Genomic DNA, 23,621 nt, shown 5'->3' on the forward strand with positions numbered 1-23,621 from the left:
GAAAGGTTTAAAAAGGAAGAGTATTGTTGGGTATATACAGCATAGGCTGTTATGTTGGTTCATATTGTATTTAAAGAACTATATAATGTGTGTTTGCTTACTTGAAACTTTCACAGAACTTTTGTAAACCTCTTTTTAACAGAATTTTAAAGGTGTATTTAAACAGTCTTAATTTTATAGTATGTGATACAGAATGCGATATAAACAACTGAAAATACAAAAAAATTTAATCAGTTGGATATAAGAAAACACATCAGTCAATACCTGGTGCATTGCAGTCACAGCATCTGTCATTACCGGGTAGTCTCCTAACTTCATCAATAACTGACTGTGTGAGTTCACGTAAGCCAGGGTTTTGTTCGTTTCCATCTTTTCCCGCAGCAGCATCACCAAATACTCGGTTCAATGCATCTTCCTTGCTGTTTGTAATCACTGATACCCACCTGTGTTGTATAACTGGTGTTAATTTAATATGCACAAATATTTGGTTTTAATGCTGGTTAAATATCCAATCATGAACCTAAAGTGCACCGGTATATAACAAATTTGAATTAGGATCTTCTATTCTATATGGGTGAGGTCCCGCAGCGTGGCACGCCAGGGTTTGTAGTACTTAGACCAGTATTGGCCCACTACCCTCTTACATTAACACTCATCAACTACTGAGGTATTAAAAGTTTATAGGAATATTTGTAATGATCCAACTCTAGCATAAATCCCAGGTTTTACGACATGCCTTGCTGGCCACCACATAGAATAGAAAGTTAAGAAAAGGGAATATATTATTCAGGACCGTGTATAATATATGTCGCCTCCTCTCTCAAATGAGACCAAATTTGCAACCAAATAAGTAGAAACGACCACCCAAATGCTTTTTAAGTATTGTGAGGTGCCTGGTTATAAAATGTGACCCACATAATTAAAAGGTTACCACTACATATAAAAAATGAAATATGTTAACTTACGCAACAGCATCATTATCATCTTCTGCCATGAACCTGTACGTGCGGTTGTCTAAAATGGAAATAACTTGTGTAAGAGTAAGGTTTGCACTGGTTACAAAAACTTAACATTTTTTAACATATGTAGGTTTTACCAAAAAAATAAAAAATATATGCTATCCATAATGTATATAATCCATAATGTATATTACCAAAAAACCAAAAAATAAAAAATATATGCTATCCATAATGTATATAAGGGTGAAGTTATTGTATATAAGATTAGATATGGAACTTACTAATTACTCTTTTAGAAAAAGTTACTTAGTGTTAGTTATATACTATATAATAATGTATCTGTCTATCTGAAAATTTTCTTAGAAAATGTAACTTACGAGCCACTAAGTCAAATTGTTTCTTGTCCTCTGACACCAACTTGAGTTGACTTGTCAATAAATTTAATTTCACTGGAGCTTTGTTCATCTGTGGTGAATATATCAATATAACAATAAACAATAACAACTGATATACAATATTGCTGCCAGGCATATTACACTATTATTTCAATCTTTAAGGAATTTGCTAACCAAAGTTCAAAACGTCCTATTTAGGTTGTCTTTATTAGGGTGAACCTTTTCACCTGACGTCAACTTTGGTTAGCAAAATTTTTGCTAGAAGGGCCAAAGTATAAGAACACTAATATCATAAATATTTTTTTACCCAACAAATATTATAATATTATTTAATTAAAGCACCCCAAAGTCAACTACATAATATTCGTGGTAAGGATTTAATGGAATAAGCAGGGTTGGTGAACTAACATAGAGGTCAAACTGTTTATAATGTAGAGGAGGCAGGGATAGTTATACACGCAGTTCAGTGAACAGAAACTAACTAAATATTTAATGTTACTGGTTAATGAATTGCAAAAACTTCCAGGGTTGGCCTGCCTACCCTGCCACCCCAGGTTCGGCGCCTATTAGCACCAACCACAAATCCACACACATTCTCATTCACTTACATTATTATGCGATATAGTTAGAAATCCACCAGCTACAATACACTTTCGTTTCTGCCAAGCTTTTCTCAAGCCCTCACTCCTTTTCATTAAATATCCAGCCTTCTCTGTGCCAAGCTCTTTGTTGCCCTGTGTTATGTCATGATGGTTATTATGACAATTCAAAATAAAAGGAAACGAAAAAATTGTGTAATACATTGTCACATTTAAGTGGACACTATGGTTCTAAGCCTTGGGTTATGAACACCTCTTTATTCGGGTCATCAGGAAAAAGGTCAAAGAGGCACTGCCAAAGTCATATACTGTACATATACCTATTACCATAACTGTTGAAAACTAATACCAATTACATATAGTAGGGTGGGGGAAGATGAGGAGCGTTTTTTATTCTATTTTCTTGTCCCATTTGGTAGTAGAAAAATTCTTGTCCTTTTTGGTAATAAACAGTTATTTGTTTAAAACAAGATTGGGATATTTAGATATTATGTACTACAGGTGTCCCGTCTTATCCCACAGGACCTAAAAGCCACATATTACGGAACAATGACTTGTGTGACATCACAATAAGCATTGTTAATACTAACACACACACCTGCAGTTGATGTAAGTTGTAAACATTTGCTTGACTTTTTCCACCGGGTGCATTATCAGGATCACTCACAGAAGTTTTTAAAATTGTTTTTAATTCAACCAACTGCCTTCTTTCTTCATCCTGAGCTTGACGCAGCTGATGGTAGAAAAATTATGGGATGAGAATTTGGCTTTGTTTAAATATGAAAAATATTTTTTAGCGGCTTATCTGGTATAAAATCGTAGTAATACGCGACATTTGATCTGCCTTTTTCCTAATTCCTATTAAAGTATTGCCAAACGAGAATACACCCTGTTTTGAAGATACACCAGTCGGAAAGACAGGTTTTTATTCGGACAAGCCACTAAAATATTATTTACATTATGCTTGGTAGAAGAAGCCAAAATATTAATTTTTTTGCTGGTATATAAATTTCTATGGAAACTGATGGCATTTGGATTTTATGTTAAATTTTATAAAAAGAAAACTTTGCTACAAATAGAAGAGGCTAAAGCAGATTTTCATCAATTGCTACTGTTGTAGAAATTTTTAGAAATAGTGGATAACCTATATCTTATAATGGTACAGTTTAATATTAACTCAGACTTATGACAAAACTATGCCCATTGTTACGTAATAGTAACAATTGAAATTACTAAAATGATTATTTTTGTCTTACTGAATGCAAATTTGAGGTCAAATCTTCTGCATAGGCACGGAAATGCTCAATCACTTTGTATCCATCGGTGAAAAAGCTGGAAAAATGAAATAAATAACTTTAGGTAAGATTCGTATGGATTTAAAAAAATACAGTAAAATGGTAACTAGTTAAATACGTTTGTTGTTTTTTAAGTAGGAGATTTGCATTGTTATTTTAGAAGTAATATATTATAATCTAATGTAAAAAGAAGGAACTGCAAACGATATTTGTTAGAGCATTTTAGAAAGAAAAAAAAGAAAAAATGGGAAGATACAGAAAAGTGTTGCATCCCAGAGCTGGTCAGCCTGATGAGGAGACGGAAAAATATGAGAGAAAAAAGAAGAAAAAAAGGGAAGATGCTGGAGGAGTAGATGATGGGAAGAAGGAAGAGAAAAAGAAAGAAGGGAGTAAGAAGAAAAAGGAAAAAGTTATATCTTCCAAGAAAAGTGGCACGAAATTGAGCGAGAACAGAAGCAAAAGGAAGATGAGGTCAAAAGAAGAATACAAAGGTTAGGATCTGGTATATTAAATATAACTATGACCTACAACCAAAAATCTCCTGGCAAACCATAGGACACCATTCATATAAAACAGTATTTGGTATATTTTAACCCATTATAGGGCAGATTGGTAGAAATGGATAATTTTTAAAGAAATATTTAAATGCTATAGAAGTCAAATGTGCAACAGACATAACAATTTCTAGAACAGGCTTGTTTTATGTGCATCTTTATTTTGCTGACATAAATAAAAATACATTGGTCCACTTTTATCTAAATGTCCTGATCCTGTTTTAAACAACTAACAATTGTCTGAGAGTCACGAGGATACAGTTTTATAATTCATAGAATTTTTCTTGTCAAAATGGGACGGGAAATTTACTGTTAAAATGGGACGGGGAAATAAAATGTTACCAAATTAATTTGTATTCATTTTTAATCATTTTGTATTAAATGTTGTTGACATATTTCAAGTGACATCCATTAAAAAGAAACATTACTTTTTCCAGTGGAGTCAGGAGATAGCATTAATTTATATGGAGACAACAAACAACCTGCAACAACAAGTCAATCTGACTCTCAACGAAGATTGTCACGTGACCCGCAACAAACCTCAAGTGTGTTCGGACACATTCAACAATCTTATTTCAGAAACAAGTAAATTGCCATTACTTTACATACAAATGAAGAGATTATTATTAAAGTAAAGTCCTTAAAAATATTGCTTTACCTACAATTAGGCTTGTGGAAAATGTTGGGGTTTGGTAAATAGGGGCCATTAGTTAGGGGTAATAGTGGGTTAGTAGTTAGGGGTTTGTAGTTGGAGGTCGTCAATGGTTAATTAGGTTAGTGGCCAGCAGATAACACAGGGGGGGTTCACCAAATTTTGCTCTTATTATTTTTATAAAATGATCAACTCTAAGCGTGTTCGGACATATTCAACAATCCTATTTCAGAAACAAGTGAATACCCAATTATTGCAGAAGAACTGATTTAAAGCCTTTGCAATAGGCAATCAAGCAAATGTTGCTCAAATTATTTTATATAACAGCATAGGCGCCAAACCCGGGGGTGGAAAGTTGCGCAAGTCTGCCCTAGATTTTTTTGCGATGTATTATTAAGTAAACATTAAAACCAATAAAATAGATTCTATTTTATGGAAATATACATCTAACATTTATTCCAAATAACCCTGCCACCCCTGCATTAACTGCCATATTTCCTTCAGAAATATAAACCTTGAGCAAGATGAGGGTTACAGGGTGGTGTTGATACCGGGAGATAACCCCGGAGTTAAATGGGTGACTGCAGTCGGGTTACTGGGGGCCACCATACTTCTGTTCACAGTATGGGGACTAGCTTTGAATTACATTCTAACACCAGTGGTAAGTCTAAGTATTATATATATATATATGTATATAATAGGGTGGGAAAAGATGGAACACCTTTTATTCTATTTACTCATTCCAATTGGTAGTGAATAAAGAACATTCAAAAAATTATAAAACCATATGCTCAAAGTTCCCATACACCGCTGTTAGTTGTTTAAAACACAATCAGGATATTTGAATATTATGTGCTAAAGGTGTCTCGTCCACCCCCATCCTAATATACTTTAAAATGAATTATCAATAAAGTTACTGGTGGCGGTGGGCTAACACTTTTCCGCACTATGTGTTGAATTAGATCATGTACAAATATACATTGATTCTACTAATCCTATTAGCATTCTACATATGGAGCTTCCAGACTTGGGATTTACGCCAGATTTAGCCTTTTACCCCTGACAATATTAATATAAATACTAATAGGCGCCTAAGTTTTGATTATCTGGGTTAAGCAAACTCTTAGTATAAATATCACTGACTTATTATATGTTAACATACTGCTTTAAATATATACTGCATACATTAGGTTTTGCTCTCTGATAACTGTCTGATATATATTTTCATTGTACATAGCATAAGTTTACAAAATATACCCTTTATAGGCACCAGACGATACTAACACAGAAACAATGAGCACCACAGCAGGATACTGAGAGCTACATGTCATTAACAATAGTCAAGCAAACACCAATATGTGTTTAAAACATATCAAAATTTTAAAAGCATGAAATTACTGTCATACAGTTATAAAATTAAATACATACATATCTAAAAATTTCAATTTTAGGTAACGGAAAGTCAAATTTGCTTGACTATAGTTTTATCATGAGGGTTTAAAACACAGGATTCACCTTAAATATATTACACAATGGTAAGTTATATAAGTAAAATTTATATAGTAGGGTGAGGGAAGTTGGGACACCTTTGTCACGTAATAGCCAAATATACCGATTTTGTTTTTTAACAACGGTCTATGGAAGCTTTAAACAATTAACAACGGTCTATGGAAGTCGTAAGTATACAGTTTTATAATTCTTTGAATGTTCTTTTTTTATCACCAAACGCGACAAGAAAATAAAATGAAAGGGCGTCCCATTTTCCTCGACCCTTCTATATTTACAAAAGCTGACACAATTTATTTACTTCCAGTCTATAATACTTTCATAAAATTGTGAAGAAAAAAATATCTAAGAATTTTAGTTTTAGAATTCGGGTTATTATTGATTCAGCTTAAAACTTGGTATAAGTGTACAAAACAAGATTTCTCACATAGAATATAATGCACAATATACGGCAGGATATGTGCTTAAGTGACTATTGTGTTTAATGATAAACTCACGTGTTTTGTGCGTGGTAAAACTCAACCAAATGCTGCAGCAGGTCAACTCCTTTCTTTGTTTTTATTTCATTTGCTTTGATCAGGTACTGAAAAAAAATTACTGATTAAATTCATAAATAACAGAATTTCAGACATTTAAGTGTTTTCTATTAGAATAAGAGACGGATGATGCAATTTAAGCGAAATATATCTCCTTTATTATGGAATTAATTGGACTTGATTTTTGTCTTTAATGCTTTCGTATTAACATATCATTACTGTATCTCTTTATAAAAAAGATCGGGGTTAAAGTTTCAATGTTTTAAATTTAAATCTGTGTTTTTTTTACCCTTTTGAAATTGTCAGACGAGTAAAAAAAAACAATAAACGAAATTAGGTAAAAAAATACTTAAAGAGCTCAGACTTACAAAAAAAGACATAATTATTTCCAAATTAGACAATAATGATTAAGCCGTAAATATGCCCCCCAAAAACGATGAAAAAAGTAGAATTTTAGAGCAAACTGAAAAAATGCAGCTAACTTTTATTTGAAAGGACTTACATCACACATTTGCAGCTGAAACATTCTCCTTTCCTTTTCCATTTCCTCCGCAATCTGTGATGTCATAAAGGGAATTATTAAACAGGCCTCATTTCAAGCAGGGTAGGAACAAAGTTAATTGTGATGTAAAGCAAACTTAATGAACACAGCAATGGGGATACGAACTAATGAAAGAAACAACATTTAAAATAGGGAGCAATATCCACTTGTGGTTTCTGAGGGCAAAGAAATCAATACCCAATCAACATACAGTTCCAGCTGGAGAATTTAAAAATGGATTTATTTGAAACACAACTATATGCACTTATTGGCAGACTAAATGAATTTAAATGAAATAATAATTATTTTAAAGCTGTGTGTTGGCAATTGAGATTTTGTATTTGTGCAGAGCCCTACAGCAAATCTGCGACAGATGCGTAGAAAATATAACCTGATCAAATTAGCATTGAATTCATTTTGCATTAAAACTAATACATTGTTTAACATTCAATGGTGAGGTAACAATAGAAATTCATGACAATGAATGCATGAGTGTGTGTATACAAGCAATGAACAATATGTTGGATAAGGATAAACAAACCTCCGCCCCCGTTATTTCGTTACGAATCATCCCCGCATCTTTAGCAAGCTGTCTCTTCTCTCTTTCCACTTGTTTCCTGCATATATTAGAACCACAGTGAAATGTGAAAGGAAATCAATTGTTGTGCGATTGAAGGGGACAAGGAAACGTTTGCACTGAATTGGCTGCACGTAAGACACGTGCTAAAAAACGAATAAATTGATCGAGTTTTCACAAAATGGTCGAGACAGGAAATGTGACGTCACTGTGCAACCAACCACTCATATCCTATAACTCTAGATACTGTATTTCATTCAACAAGGAAATAAGCAATGGTACAGATCCGAAACATGCATTGCTTCGTTTGTGGGATATAAATGTAACACAAATAGCTTGATAATAAAGTAAAAGAGATTAAAAACTTTATAAAGTTTATTCGATGAAAGCAATGTTTTCATAGTTCCTATTTTTGTTTATCAAGTAATGCATTTTAATTTAATAGGGTTTCAACATTTTTTTCCTTAAGTGTATGTGATATATAGCGCATAAACCAATGTACACATTAAGAAATATCAAATTTACTTGCTTGATTAGGCTATTTATATATGATTTACAGTATTCAAACAATTAGCATGTTAACAAATGTATTTTACACCTAAGTATATCATAGTTCATACTAGTGTGGTATATACATGATACATAAGGAAGATACAATGTGGTAACAATTATGTGACTAATCGCATGTAATGCTTCACCATCATTAAACTAATACAGGAATTGAGAACCAGGTTTGTTTTTCTTTACTCACAACAAAGTAATACACTGGATAAGAACTAGATTAAAACATAAAGTAATTTGCACTCATTTCATAACTAATATTTCAGCACAGATTTGTTAAGCACTATAAGAGGCAAGACACAACTCATTCAATGCATCTGTAAAACTTTATTTTAAAGTAAATAATAAAAATTTGTAAGACACACTTTGTATGAGAGCAATTAGCTGTTCATACACATTTTTAAATTGGTTCAAGTTGCCTATATATTAACAGATGTGGAGATATGAAATAAAACAAACAAGCAGCTTACACTTTTGTGTCGTAATCCTTCCAAGATTTATCAAAGGGTCGTTTCATATCCTGAAAAGATCAAATGTTTAAAATATTGTACCAACCACTATACCTTCCTATATTACCCTAATTAACTATTATGATGTAATAAGTGAGTTACATGCCCCGCTTGAGAATTAAGAATACAAGAACATTGTAGCAGAACACACTACCTACCCCCTTTATGCCTTTCAAGTCACCCTTGAGAAGCGATTCCAATGGAAACATAATGATGTTACTAATGTTGGATACCTGGATAAAACATGTTTGACTTCATTGTTTAAACAACTAAAATACTGTATTCTTAGCTGCACATGTTTGCAGTATACACTATTATACAGCTCTGGTGTTTTCCTCTATTGTATAGAGGCAACAAATTACACACGAATTATAATTACATTTAATACAGGTTAATACAAATACTAAATTAAACATCGGTTTGAGATTTTGTTTAAACAACTAAATTACTGTGTTTTTAGCAGCATGTCTTTGTAGTATACATAATACATTTTATGTTTTTTTCCTCTATTGTGAAGATGCAACGCATTACACACCAAATATAATTACATTTAATACTTTAATAAAAGAGTCTGACACATACTGAATTTAACATCAGTTTGAGATCATTGTTCATCCAAGTTAAGTAAAATACTCTATTTGTAGCAGATGTGATTGCAGTATTTATATACATTCTATGGTGTTTTCCTCTAGTGTATAGATTCAACACAGTAAACGCCAATTATAACTAAATTTATTACAAGTTTGGGAGACATACTGAATTAAACATCCGTTTGACATCAGTGTTTGAACAACTTAAGTAAATTTATTTTGCTTGCGCAATTAATGCTCAAACATCAGGATGGTCATGAATGATACATTTAATAGCCGACTCTACTGACTATAGTTAAAACATTAAAGCAAGCATGGTGACCACAAGTTAGACCTACTCTGGAATTGTCTACATTGCATTAATCAGTAAACATTACAACCAGTATATGAGAATTGTTTCTCAGGAATGCTAGTTTTACTATCACTATCCAAGCCTTCCTTGTATTTAAAAGTTTGGCACCAACCACCACATGCATTGATAGATTTACTAAAGTATCTCAAGATAACTCAGCAAAAATGACATAGAATTGAAATGATTTAATATAGAAATTAACACTAAATAACTGATTTAAACAAAACACACTTAAAAAAACACACAGCAAAATCTAATGACATAGAATTAATATAAATAAACAATAAAGACCACATTACTAAATAATTTAAACAAACAAACCAGATTTTTGAACAAGGAACTCAATTCTTTAGTGAACACTGCAAGTTTTAGAAATGCTGATCCAATGTCAGGTTCCGGTTCCTTTGCATTGTACAACGCACCAGCTCCTAGTTTCTCAAGGTTTTCAATGAAGTTTGCCTCATTGCTTACTTGCGCTGTAAAGTAGAAACACCAACTAAGTTTTGTTTCAATACTAACATGACAGCCCATATGTAATGTGTATGATTTTCAAATTAAACAATTCAGATTCACAAATAAAACCATCTTTAGGGATGTCAGAAATTAAAACATCATGTCTGTATTGAAACAAACCAGAAATCCATGCTTTATTCGCCTAGTGATGGTAATGCTATGGGTAATTAATACCATAAAACTGCCATAGCACCTGCAGTTAAATACAAAGGTCTAGTGATGTGATTTGTGTTGTTCAACAAATTGCATAGTAAGCTACTATTCAATGCCTGTAAATGGGCTATGCTCGAACCATTTGTGCCACAATGTTCTGTTTTTCACAACAATGTTTTTAGTCCTCGGTAAAAATAAGACATGGCAAGATAAACAATCTCCTTACCAAGTCCAGAGTTATACATAGCTTTGGTGCTGTTCTTCATTTTCTTTANTGCAGATCTGTCGGCATCCAGGCTCTGTAACATATTACGTATATAAGTATTAAAATCTTTAATATATTACCCATGACTTCAAAATTTGACCTATGAAGAGGTAGTAATTTTTATTTAGATGAAATTACAGTTTTTCATGTTTTTTTTCCATTTTTTTTCTAATTTCAGAGTTTAGAGAACAAGAAAATAGGACTTGCCTCTTCCAATGCTGCTATAGTAGCACGACATAGTGACATCTTTGACGTAAAAGTTGAGGTGGTTGGTGAATTAACATCATCTTTTGTTTCTGCAAGGAACTCTATAACAGAGATTCTATCCGACATTTTGGCAATTATTTGGCAACCTACACCACAAGTGTGCCTAGATTAACGCTGCAATTGCTGTAAAAAGTTATTAGTACAGCGAAATCCAATCGAAAATCCTGCTGCACGTTTTTAGACCTTCCCGTTTTCTGTTTTGCCTGCTGTGTTAAAATGTTACGGCTAGTGTTTTTACTGTCTTGCAAAGAAAACTAACGTAACTGATTATGCAACTTGATCTGCCTTTAGTTGTCGAAATCTAGGTGAAACGACACGGAAAGTATTTAGGTTAAAGTACATTCACTACAAAACCAGACGAACGTCAAATATCCGGAAAGTGGCAACCCAAACTGCCGGTGACGTCACCGGTAGGTAACGTCTGGTTGATTTCTATGGAAGAATGCATTTTGTTCACGTGCAATATTGGGTTGCAATGAAAAAACACAATTTTGCCACACTGTAAACTATTCTTCTTATAGACATTTTAAATGGACCCTTAAACATACATACATACTTTAATCGAAGTAGAAGTTCTAAGCTACCTAATAATTATAGCTTGCTTCAGTTCACCCACTTTAAAAGGGTTTATTTTACCCTTGTAACAATAGGAAATCATAGAATATACCCTTTGAAACAATTTCCTTGTTTGTACTTTTGTGCAAGCCCTCTACATTTGTTATACAGTGATTGCACCTTTTATTACAGAATGTGACAATACTACGAAAGTACCAGGTAAACCATCATAAATGAATACGTAAAAATAACAAAATAGTTGGTAGTAATTTCCCCAAAACACATGGGATAACCAACTTAATAAGAGATGCTACTTTCGTTTTAAAAACAGGGTTGCATTTGGAACAAGACCAGAGTCTTGCATTGTCTTCTTCAAGTCAGAGTGCTTTTGGTTCGGAAAAGTTGATAATATATCATAGGGTTCTCTGTGTCGAGGTCTGTAAAAAAAAAGTGTTACACAAATAAAAAAAATACCTTTTTAATTCAAACCTCTGCTTTTTGATGTAGTTTCGCAGGTCTTGAATTGTATCCGAAAATTTCAGTTTTAAAATGAATATTTTTGAACCATCTTCTGACTTTACACGGATGGTGGTGACGTCTCTAGCACTAACTGGCCTTTCTTGCTGTGGAATCTCCATTCTGAAATAAATATTTTATACCAACACTTATTTATGGCTTGTTTTGATAATAAATTACACAGACAGATTTTAAAAAAATCATTCATTCATTTCTAAGCAAAAATATTCATTTAGTTAAAAAGTATGTTGCAACATGACCAAGGTGATAAAACCCAAACTCTATATTCATTGTTAACCATAAAGCTTTTATCAATGCCATTTGCCAGAATTCATTGAGTTGTTCTTTATAAACAAAAGTGGAAAAATAGGACCACAACTGTTATACCAGTTAGAAACAGGAAAACTGATTAACAGGTACGTTCAAATATATCAAAGTTAAAAACCCAACCTGTGCTGCATGTTTTTAACAGCTTCTGTTTCCACTATCTCAGTGGTTACTTTTCCCCTTGTACTGTCAGTCAAACTCTCCTTCAGTGAGGACCTTATATCCACTACCTTACCACCACGAATAACACTTTTGGGAACTTTATCAAGAAATTGTTCAACGGACATTCTTAAACCAGGTAGCTCACTTGATTCTTCTAGATCTGTGTAATATACATTATATTAATAAAACACAATATCTTTATATGGTAAACTAAATACATTCTTAAATACATTATTTTTAAATGGTAATGATGAGTGTATCCTAATATTAATTATTATAGATCTGTAATATACATTATATTTACACGTTAATGGGCATATGCTAATCTGCTAATATTAACTATTATCATCACTGTTAATCAACTAAAAAAATAGGGTAATAGGCAACATAATGTATCACTTGGTTCGTATATTTTTCAAACAAAATCTGAAAATGTTTTTTTGAGTTTTTGCTATAGCATAAAAATGTTCTTTTTTAGTTTTTTATTATTATTATTATTTTTTATTAAATATTCATGTCTAACCATCAGGTGAGGACGTTCCAGTATTAGTTTGTTTAGAAACCAAATCTTCCTTATGAAGAATTTGTGTTGATGTCTTTGCAATGTTATCCTTGTCCAATAAAGATCGACCGACGCCAGGAAATATCTCAGCTTTTCTTGCATCTTTGAATTTTATATGACGTTTATCAGTAACCTGAAGGAGAACATGTTTTGAATAATTTTTAATGGCACATCTGGTATAAAAAACAGAATGTATTTTGGACATTTTGTCCGCCATCCAGGAAGATGTCATCCCATTCCCTGATGAATTTATATACAGTCAGCCCGCTAATCAGACCACCTGGTTAAACCAACAATTTTTTTTTCACCAGACCTTAAGCTAAATTGTATTCTTTTCAATTAAATGCAACACAACAACAGTGGTTCACCTGTATAGGAACTCCATCAGGATATCTTTCCTGTAGTTCACTTGGGAAATACCCATCTGTGATGTCACATAAGCACCTTTGTGTTGTAACATCAGACAGTGGGCGAAATGGTCCATTAAACAACATGATACCATTCGCGTAAAGTATAAGTGGCACGGTCTTCTGGGCCTACAATATATCTCAATTTATTCTGTGACTTAACAATTAAAAAAATTATATCAAATAACAGGTACAATTTTAAATAGGTATAAATAAAAAATTATTAGGATATTTAAACCTGTAGTTTTCCCAGTTTATTATTTTGCAGCACAATTCTTTAAAATTTCTTAATTTATTCCATGACCTAAAAAATTATTTATAATAGATACCATTTTGAACATGTCTAAAAAATCATTATAGAATTTAAACCTGTAGTTTTACCTATATTGTAATTTTGCAGCACTAGGTCCAATAATTTAAATTTCAATAGTGGAAACAAACCTGCAGTTTTGCACCACCTTTTGTTTTAACAATATCAGCTTGACCATCTCCAGCAATGATGTTTAATTCTTGTATATTTCTTAAAACTAAATCGTAATCCACTTTAAAGTTTTCAGGAGGTGGGTCTACAAAGAAAGATATATCTACAGTATAGCTTAACAGACATTTTTTCTGTTTTTACAAATTTGATATTTAAATCATATTCATCAAAAATGGATAAAGGGCATAAAATAGGCAAAAACGGAGGTCAATACAAAGAATGAATGAATGAATGTAACCACAAGATGCAAACAGGAAAAACTATGTATTCAAACAACATAAAAATAGTTTTACCTTGTGCCCATGAACCATCAGTCACCGTGGCAACAGGAACGCTATCGTCATCATTTTCTAAATATTCCTTGGAATTTGGATTTGATTTTTCACCAACCCAGATCATTCCATAGTCCGCCAAAAATGCCTAAATTATAACATAAGAATTATTTATAAAGCATGAAAAGCTAGGGAAGTACAAAGCTAGTAAGCTACAAGTCACTGTGCCAAAAACAAATTCCACTTCATTAGGTTTAAAATCTCATTATCCCAACTAGCACAGGCTAATTGAAATAAAACTTGAAACACAACATGTTACTCAATAAGTTGTACCATGGATGACATATTATTACCTCTCTTGCATTGTGCAACTTTGTAGGTGAATGTTTTGTATTTTTCCTGTATGGCAGACAATTTGCACAACTCAGTAGTTACTGTTAAGTGCCAAGCCAAAAAACACATGCCCTTAATGATCATATTAAGAAAGCAATACAGTAAGAAATTGAGACAAATATAAAACCTCCATCTCATAAATTTCCTGTTGCAGTTGAAGACACTTCATTTCTAGTTGTGCAACTTTGCCAGGTTCATCACTTTCCTTTGATTCTTTGTTTTTAAACAGAGCTAGTTTATCTTCAAGTATCTACCAAACAACAACTGTTAATTTAAGGGAATTTTTGCCGGTGATGTGAAAACAATGGTAGTTCTTAATCTATATTTTGCACTAGGCCAGACTGAAAAGAAACAGATTTTTTTCTGCCATTACTTGCACACCTTTGTTTACATGCAGATAATGTAAAAAGTTATCCTAACCCTTAGTAGTACAGAATCACAGCGTAAACTAACATTCTTCTTTTTATTATTGTCCAGATTTAAACATTCTATTTTTTGTTGTCCAATTATGCTGTGAGAAATCACAGCCTAGGTATTTTTAGTGTTCTCATTTTCCATTATTGTTTAGGTAGTTACCTTAATTCTTGTATCTTTTTCCACAACCTCTTTGCTGTAGAAAGCCACTTGTTTTTCCAGCTGTGTGATTCGTTTCATCATAGTGGACAACAACTCCATATCATTTGGTGCTTGTGGCATAGCTAGTAAAATTGTAATCAAATCCTTGCCTTTCAATATTATTGCATATCTTTTATGACAAAACAAAGTAATAAGTCATAATATAAAAAAAAAAAGAATTCTACTTTTAATTATAATATATATACATGGGACTATACAAAGACGGAATTTTTTTTTTGTTTGACGAGTTAGGGGTTAGAGGTTAGGGGTTTATATCTTATGTGTATAAACCGTGAAACTAACTGCTCCCCATAGAATAGAGAAACGAATTTGTCATCGCCTCCTAGCAGAAAAAATTTTCCGTATTCTCTGTATAGCTCCATGTAATATATATATATATATATATATATATATATGGTTGCATAAAGCCTAAAGAGCATGGTTTACATTTTTTATTTCTACAGTCTACAAATAAACAAAAATGTAACAGAAGAACAAATAAAGAAAATAAAGAGCCAAAAACCTTTCTTATTTGAATGGCCAACATTTCCGATTGGATTTAGCATTGGTGATGCTCTCTGCGAAGCCTGTAGTAATTTTCTTGGGGTTATTCCTTCAACGGTTGAGTCATATGATGATGTAACTGAACTAAAACTATTCAAGTAACTGTTTGGTGACACCATGCTTGATGTTACATCATTTAATAAGGAATCTTCACTGCCAAGGTCTGGTGTACGAAATGGCATTGGCCGTTTTCTATGATAAAAATATTATTGGTTTGGTGATGCGTCCGTGCTGTTGTTGTTTATAGGTATAGAGTTAAAATAAACGTTATTTATATATAAAAAAAAACTTTTTTTTATAAAAGTTATTATATATATAGATAGATCGATGTTACAGTGTCTTATAAAGTAAAAAATAAATGCACAAACTTACCCAAAGTTTCTTGCGTTGTTTAAACCATGTTTCTTGTGCTTACTAAGAATATTTAATGGAGAACTCATGCTTAAACATACGCAAAATAAATGCACTTGCAAGTTTGTAGAAATTGTTTACTGTAGTCGCCATGGATTTACTAACACAGGGTGGCGGGCTATATCATAAATATATGATAACATACGCTAAATTTTGTGCTTAGTAAAATACGAGGCAGTTACTTACAAAAGAATTACTAAATGCCAATTACGTTTCAGGAGTCAGACACGACACTCATAAACGTTTTGCAAAACGTTTTTTCATCTTGTAAACGTGCGGTCGACACTTTCTGACCGCAATCCGACCCGTGCGACTCCGATCACCTGCGCGACGCCTGTAAACAGCCATGGACCAAAGTCCGTTGAATTTGCAGCGAACGGTGTCGACCCGGAAACTCATTTCCTTGCAAATATTGACGTGACTGCACGGCAGGTAAGTGAGTGTTGTTTTTCTGCTGTTTAATAGAACTGTAAGCATTAGAAATCGTCATGTCTTGTGAGTCACGAGCGGTGACGATTACATACGCATGTATTACTCTTTTCAACCGTTTAAATAACATGAAATATAATCACGTTATACAATAAACGTAGAGGTAATTGTCACGTACATTATTATACAACCAGAGATTGTCGTTCTTATATTATTCTGTTATATATACGGAAAGTGTTGTTCTTATATATGTATATAGGAGGAAAGTATAGTTCTTATATTATTTCCTATTACAGAGCAAACGAAGATGGCGTTAACGTTGTTTATATTGATCGGTGCCCTAGCAGTTACCATTGCGGTTTATTGGAAGAAAATCAAAGAGCAATTTCGGAAACGGCAACTAATCAACAAGCTTCCAACCATTATGGAAACTGCTTATCCTCTAGTTGGTCATAGCTACCTGTTTCCTAAAAGTGCAGAAGAGCTGTTTGTGTTTATTACTGGAAGGCTAAATTGGGTTATGACAGAGGCTGTAGAAAAGATAGCAGTTTTGTGGCTTGGGCCAATTCCTCTTATAGGTGTGGTACACCCAGAAGCTGCAGAGGTGATTTTACGAAGTTCAAAACACATAGAAAAGTCATTTGTGTACACCTTTGTTCACCCATGGCTTGGGACTGGTTTGCTTACTTCTGGCGGGGAAAAATGGAAACAAAGAAGAAGACTGATCACTCCCAGCTTCCATTTTAACATCCTACAGGAGTTCTTAGAAGTTATGAATGAACAGTCCAAGAAAATGGTAGACAAGCTGGATGCCAGTATAGCATCTGGGTCTAAAATTTATGTTGGAAAAGCAATAACAATGTGTGCGCTTGACATCATTTGTGAAACAGCAATGGGACAAACAGTCAACGCACAGGACCATCAAGATTCTGAATATGTTAAAGCATTATACAGGTTGGTTAATAGACATGCTAGTAATGATTGCCTAGAAAACATTGATTCAGTATGAAAATTGTAACTTGGTTTCCCACTATTGATAAGATGGTAAAAACTAACAGAAGTTCACAGAAAAATATAAATAAACCCATGTTTTGCAGAATATCTGATTTGGTCCAGTTTCGCCAGAGGACACCAGCATTGTGGTGGGACGCTGTGTTTTCAAGATCAAAGCTCGGCATAGAGCATGACACCATTCTCTGCACACTGCACGGTTTTACAAGAAATGTGATAACTGAACGAGCTCAGGGGAAAGGAAAGAAAGAAATAGAGGTATTGTGTATAAAAATGGCAGTGAGGCTTGTGTAATTCTTCCATGTATTTAATCACAGAACCCACGAAGATTGGCATTTCTTGATGTTCTTTTAAACGCCGAAACAGAAGACGGAAAAAGTCTTTCGCTCAACGATATCCAAGAGGAAGTGGATACTTTTATGTTTGAAGGTCATGACACAACTGCTGCTGCTATGACATGGACTGTTTATCTCATCGGTCGTTATCCAGATATACAAGAAAAACTCCATGAAGAAATCGATTCTGTGTTTCATGATGATAAGGAAGGAGTGATCAGCAATTCACAGCTTCAGAAGCTTTCCTACTTGGAAAGAGTCATTAAGGAGTCATTGAGGTTATATCCATCTGTTCCATTTATTGGCAGAGTGACCACAGAGGAATGCATTATTGCCGACCATGTCATCCCTGTTGGCACACAAGTGGCTTTGTTCATTGAAAGCATGCACCGCAATCCTGCTGTGTGGCCAGATGCAGAAAAATTTGATCCGGATCGCTTTACAGCTGAAAATTGTGTCGGTCGTCACCCTTATGCTTACATTCCGTTCTCTGCAGGCCCTCGCAACTGTGTTGGGCAAAAGTTTGCAATGATGGAGGAAAAAGTTATCTTGGCCCAGATCTTACGGAGGTTCTCCTTGGTTTCTCATGACAAGGAAGAGGACCTCAAGAAGCAAGCGGATCTCATCCTTCGATCTTCAAAACCTCTGAACATCACTTTAACACCACGGGTTTAAATCATTATTTTTCTTCAATTATAAATCACCATGTAATTTATGTGCTTTGTCATTTATGCGGTTACAATGTCCTAGTTTTAATTCAATTTTAACACTTCACTAAACCAATCACTGTATAGTTTCTAATATGTACATTTCTTCAATAAAAATAATTAGACCCCCTTGCAAAATGTAATCAATACAAAAACAATCAAGACTTCAAAAATCATTGAATATTAACTAAAGGGCAAAACTGATAAAACTCATTCAATAAATGTAAGATTTACTTTAGCATGGAGCGAAAGAAATGAATAATATTATACAGAATCCTAGAAAAAAAACTACTAACATGGTTTTTTATACATATTATCATAGAAGCATACCATAAGAACCAAGACTCAGCCAGGGTTGATCCATCACCCAAATAAAATGGGTCCATATTGGGCAAATTATTTATAACCATGTATCTTTACTATATTGGGAATTTAAATCCTTGTCATTATTTGAATTTAGTTTTACTTGATCCAAGATGGTTGAGCCACACTTCTTTAGCAATGACCGTTTTTCCTTAAGATATATTTAACAACATTTAAGTTTACCATAACCATTATTAGTTACCAAGCGCTGAACAAATCTTAATCTATTGCGAGGTAAATTCAATTCATATTACTACTTCTACATTTTAATAATATGGGAAAACTTTGTGTTTTCGCCGCTGCTAACAGTCTGGGTATCACTTTAGTTAGTTACTATAATAGGGGGAGATTTAATCTTGTAAGTTTACCATAATAATTATTAAATTGCCCTGATCCAGAAGTGGACAAATCCAAAGTTATTCTGGGGAAGGGGAAGTAAAACTGATTTTCATCCTTGTCTACTCGTTTTAAAACCGCATGCTTTTTTAAACTCAATGATATTTGAATAACGATTTTTTAATAAAGATAAAGGGGGGGGGAGGCATTTTTCAATATAGGGCTTAGAACCTACATAACATCTACCTTAATTACCATATGCTTACCTCTATAGTAGTTGCTCCTAGTTGTAGGAATAACCGACTCATCTCCTGGTCTGATTCAGCAAAAGTAAGAAGATCAGTAGCTTTAAGGAACGGCAGTTTAACATCATAATACAACCACACATGATTGTGGAAATCAGAGTAAACGAAACATGGCCGATTTTGCTTGGAATCAATGGAGAAGCTTCCGGCACAGAATGCCTGTGAAAGAAATTTATCAAAGTAAAATTCTATAACTTTGGCTTCTTGATCATTAGAATTAAAGCAGTTATCAGCAGAATTAGATAAATTGACACTTAAGTTGCTGGGCAATCTAAAAGTATAATCCAAAAAGTTGTAAAAACTGTCCATTCTTAATTTAAGATGATCTCTCAATTTGCAAGTACCAAATAAATAACAACATTATTTTTTAATATATTGCTGACAGCTTCTGAGCAATCGCCCGTTTGGAGCAATTTCCATTAGATGTCTTTCCCAAGGACATACAGATACACGCCTACATGGTAGCTTCAAGCCTTAAACCAGTATCATCTAGGCTACAAGCAGGTGTGCTAACCAAAGGCCATAGACCATGGGGACAAGGGGTCACACAGAAACACTGCAGTAGCTAAATCTCAATTTTTATAATTCATCATGAAACTATGACACACCTGTACATTGTCTAGGAATTGATATCGAACGACATTTCTGTCGTGATCTACAATATAAGTTTGTCCATCCCATGCGCATACAATAACTTCTTCTCTATTATCGCCAAGAATATCGAGTTTGTATAATGCAAACAACTGATGGTCTACCTGTTAAGTGGGAAAAATGGTAAACTGAACAATAGATAGGCAATATATATGATTAAAAACAACACCTAAATGGTAAACAGATTTTTAACCTATTAACAATAACATGAAAAATAGGGTAAGTTGGAATTAGAAAAAAAAGAAAAACATCATTTAAACATTACCGTTTACAATAAGTCTTAAGTTACACATGCGAAGTATATATAAATATTAAATAAAGTTAAAAAGACTTTTAACAAGCAAAGTAGCATGAATGTAATGTGCTTTATCCACACGCACACAGGTGTTCTAATTCAAACACCTTGTGCCCGCTTACAAGTCACCATGTGTTACGTATGGCTGATAATTTAGACAACCCAATAGTGACCCTGCATTAAAGCAATAGTCATTAAGTGTCTCCACTTTGCCACGGCGCCGCTCGTATTACCAACCTGTAAAGACCAGAGTATCTTATCTTCTTCCATTAGCTTCAGTGTGCCGTCTAGTGTACATAAAGCGAAATAACCAGCAGGGCTTGATGAAGATTTGGTGATGTCACCAAGAATTTGACACGTGATGGTTGGGTTTTGTGATCGAGACTGACTTGACAACACAAAAAAATACAAATTGATTCAATTTGAATAAGAGACTGACAATGCCATTCAGGCGAAATGTATTTTTTTATTATACATTTGGTTGGATTTTTGTCTTCTATGCTTTTATTGCACCAGATCCTAACTATATTTCCTTACACAAGAATCAACAGGTACACTTACAGTTGGAAAAAAATTGGAATAAGCTTATACATTTCAGTCATTACATAATTATTATAACGTTATGAACATGGAACATCTATATGTACAAACCTTGACAGTGGAGTATATGTTACGGTGCTCTCTGATATATTGGGACCAGTTTTAACTGCCTCAGACTGGTTCTGTAAATGACATTATATTACATTAGGAGAAAAGGCACATGCAAGTTGTATTGTATTCTGTATAGGTAAGCAGAATAAGGTCCTATAGAAATGCCCTTGAACCAGAGATTTAGACCCAAAGATGGCCTATTATCTTAACACACAGGGTGTTCTACCTCATGACGCTCACCAGATGCGGAATCCTGTTGCTTTCCCAAAGCGGGACCACAGTAGTGATTAATACGAGCCTTTCTATTCTATGTGAGTGGGGTCTAGCAGCAAGTGAGTGAGACATGCCATGGGTCCTATGTTTGGGCCAGAATTGGCCCAATGTCCAAAAGGAACATTATAAGTTCGAAGCAAACATGCTTTTACCCAGTTTATGGAAAGTACAGCGTATGAGCAGCCAGGTTGGGAAACAATTATAGAGGGAACTCCTTCATCAGAACTAACATGTATACTGATGTTCCCAACTAATTGACGCAGTGTCCACCTTTGAAGGATTGTGAAGCGTTTATGTTTTGAATTCCACCTAAAAATGCATAGTAAAGAATAATTACAAAATGCAAGGTATGTTGGGGAACTCTTAAAGGGGCATACTAACGAAAAATATATATTTGAATATGAATAGTGAATACAGTAGTGTATTTACCTGTATGCAGATACACAGTGGTCACTATGGCAAGCTATTAGCTCATTTAATTGATCACTATCCAAATCTGATACAAGCACATTCATTATGTTTGGTATGACATGATCAGAGTGAATAATAGGTGCATCAAGCCTGTGGTATGAGAGAATAAAAACAATATATTAGAATAAACATAGCACAGACAGGGTGTAGTTTTTATAACTCTGTTACTCTTTAAAAATGCGCAAACAGCCTTTGAGTTTTATATTCAATTTGTCAAGTATTTTTACATGCTGAACTAACTACACAATTTAGAACAACTATTTTAAATTTAAAATGTGTTTTGCATTTTAAATTTTGTATAAAAAACACAAAACCAGTTTCAAAATGTACAAAACATTGAACATACACAACAAAAAAGCCATACTTTATTCAAATTACATGTACCAAGAAAACGGATATAATTACGATTTGTTGAAATCAAGTATTGAAAAGGCTCCATCAGTGGTAAACACAGCAACACAATTCTTCCCTTCGTTACATAAATCTGCTATTGTCAAGCACGTAATGTCACCGAAATCAGACGACTCCCAACATGGCTTTGTGGAATCACCCTTAAAAACTTGCACATGACCCCCTATAAAAATAAAATAATAACTTTACTTGTTTCTTTGATTACAGTAGCGAAGATATGAAAATAAACAATATAAGATGTGGTATGTAATACTATGTATTTAAATAAAACAGGTACCGATAAATAAATGACACTAACTTATTTTAATTTTGTTGGGCAACAATAGTTGTTACAAATTAATACCACAGCTGTGATCTGTTTCACACATATTGTGACCACTTACAAGTTACCATGCATGTAAATTTGTGGGCAATTGTTTCTGTAAAGCTGACAATGACTCTATTAGACACTAATCAAGAATTCTCCCATTCATCATAGATTAGGTTGTCCGGCGCCATGGCATAGTGGTTAGCGCGCCTGCCAGTAACCCAGAGGTAATGGGTTCAAGGCTCGACGCTGCTACTATTGTGGGCGTATGTGTCCTTGGGCAAGACATTTAACGGCAATTGCTCCAACCCAGTGGTCCCTAATGGGTTGTCTAAAATATCAGACATAGATAAAAAATAAAAAAGATAATTACCCACAAAGTAACATACATGATAATTGATAACTCATAAGCTGGCACGAGGTGTTAAACCCGTGTGATAAAGACTGTCGTTTCCGGCCACGCGAGGATAAAGTAAGTTACTTTCATTCATTCATTCATTCAGGTTGGTGGAAATTGTTAGATGTTGCCATGTTGGTAGTTTTGGGTTTGGTGGTTATATGGGTTAGTAGTTACGATTAGCGGCCAGATAACGTATTGGAGTTCTTTACCAGCACCATAATACAAACTATAAAATAAAAAAAAACAAGCAAAATACCGTCATCTGCAACAACAAGTTCACTGCAACCATCTCCGTCAACGTCACCGAGTGCGATACATCCTTGCCCCACCTTACCATTGACTTTTATTTTAAGATGGTCAACGAAAGACACAGATCTCATTTTAAGGACATTATAACCTATATAAAAGCTATTGGATTAATAAAACCGCATGACGAAACACCTAACTCACTGGAATTTTTGGTAAACAACTTTGCTTTGCCGCGAAATTACGTGTACGAATATTTTGTTTATTTTCGGGGACTCTGGAGATTAAAATTAATGGGAATCCGAATTTAAAATAAAAAAACCTTTATTTTTTCGCGGAAC

General features: G+C 33.8%; 5 protein-coding genes across 9 annotated transcripts in view; 2 read left to right on the forward strand and 3 right to left on the reverse strand.

The window, feature by feature from the left end:
- Positions 1-22,291, reverse strand: part of ci-arfgap-11 (zinc finger protein Ci-ArfGAP-11) — a 29,421-nt gene extending 7,130 nt beyond the window's left edge. For 3 of the 4 annotated variants that reach the window (XM_026839606.1, XM_026839600.1, XM_026839602.1), the window contains exons 1-15: positions 22,281-22,291; positions 10,765-10,947; positions 10,519-10,591; positions 9,948-10,102; positions 8,843-8,917; positions 8,646-8,695; positions 7,579-7,654; positions 6,999-7,052; positions 6,458-6,543; positions 3,210-3,285; positions 2,552-2,686; positions 1,963-2,088; positions 1,337-1,424; positions 966-1,014; positions 265-443 (exon numbers count right to left, since the gene is read on the reverse strand). In XM_026839606.1, coding sequence (XP_026695407.1) covers positions 265-443; positions 966-1,014; positions 1,337-1,424; positions 1,963-2,088; positions 2,552-2,686; positions 3,210-3,285; positions 6,458-6,543; positions 6,999-7,052; positions 7,579-7,654; positions 8,646-8,695; positions 8,843-8,917; positions 9,948-10,102; positions 10,519-10,591; positions 10,765-10,890 — 1,348 coding nt within the window. In that variant the 5' untranslated portion in view covers positions 10,891-10,947; positions 22,281-22,291. Of the gene's footprint in view, positions 1-264; positions 444-965; positions 1,015-1,336; positions 1,425-1,962; positions 2,089-2,551; positions 2,687-3,209; positions 3,286-6,457; positions 6,544-6,998; positions 7,053-7,578; positions 7,655-8,645; positions 8,696-8,842; positions 8,918-9,947; positions 10,103-10,518; positions 10,592-10,747; positions 10,949-22,280 lie in introns of those variants that run through there. The other variant, NM_001047990.1, reaches the window with a different exon arrangement.
- Positions 3,221-6,447, forward strand: LOC100175555 (protein PXR1-like). Of its 2 annotated transcripts, none has more exons than XM_009859432.2 (5): positions 3,221-3,312; positions 3,465-3,739; positions 4,240-4,387; positions 4,959-5,115; positions 5,721-6,447. In XM_009859432.2, the coding sequence occupies exons 2-5, from the start codon at positions 3,493-3,495 to the stop codon at positions 5,769-5,771; spliced, it is 603 nt and encodes a 200-aa protein (XP_009857734.1). In that variant the 5' UTR covers positions 3,221-3,312; positions 3,465-3,492; the 3' UTR covers positions 5,772-6,447. The 2 variants fall into 2 exon arrangements, with proteins under 2 accessions (XP_009857734.1, XP_002132098.1); XM_002132062.2 differs by having other exon boundaries at positions 3,232-3,312; positions 3,475-3,739.
- Positions 11,513-16,204, reverse strand: LOC100185765 (UBX domain-containing protein 11-like). Its single transcript, XM_002132092.5, has 11 exons — positions 16,051-16,204; positions 15,638-15,870; positions 15,076-15,197; positions 14,627-14,749; positions 14,128-14,254; positions 13,795-13,919; positions 13,315-13,482; positions 12,908-13,079; positions 12,346-12,544; positions 11,869-12,018; positions 11,513-11,816 (listed from the first exon to the last, which is right to left on the reverse strand). Exons 1-11 carry the CDS (start codon positions 16,116-16,118, stop codon positions 11,690-11,692), a joined length of 1,614 nt encoding a protein of 537 aa, XP_002132128.1. The 5' UTR covers positions 16,119-16,204; the 3' UTR covers positions 11,513-11,689.
- Positions 16,124-18,704, forward strand: LOC100183395 (cytochrome P450 4V2). The gene is made up of 4 exons (XM_002132085.4): positions 16,124-16,521; positions 16,815-17,472; positions 17,616-17,787; positions 17,847-18,704. Exons 2-4 carry the CDS (start codon positions 16,826-16,828, stop codon positions 18,537-18,539), a joined length of 1,512 nt encoding a protein of 503 aa, XP_002132121.1. The 5' UTR covers positions 16,124-16,521; positions 16,815-16,825; the 3' UTR covers positions 18,540-18,704.
- On the reverse strand, positions 18,698-23,509 carry LOC100180946 (KICSTOR complex protein ITFG2). The gene is made up of 9 exons (XM_002132091.5): positions 23,291-23,509; positions 22,322-22,490; positions 21,875-22,006; positions 21,598-21,754; positions 21,173-21,243; positions 20,759-20,909; positions 20,184-20,330; positions 19,537-19,734; positions 18,698-19,085 (listed from the first exon to the last, which is right to left on the reverse strand). The coding sequence occupies exons 1-9, from the start codon at positions 23,412-23,414 to the stop codon at positions 18,972-18,974; spliced, it is 1,263 nt and encodes a 420-aa protein (XP_002132127.1). The 5' UTR covers positions 23,415-23,509; the 3' UTR covers positions 18,698-18,971.
- Positions 23,510-23,621: the final 112 nt, after the last annotated feature.

The sequence above is a fragment of the Ciona intestinalis genome, chromosome 2 (assembly GCF_000224145.3).
Source record: "Ciona intestinalis chromosome 2, KH, whole genome shotgun sequence".
Classification (NCBI taxonomy): Eukaryota; Metazoa; Chordata; class Ascidiacea; order Phlebobranchia; family Cionidae; genus Ciona; species Ciona intestinalis.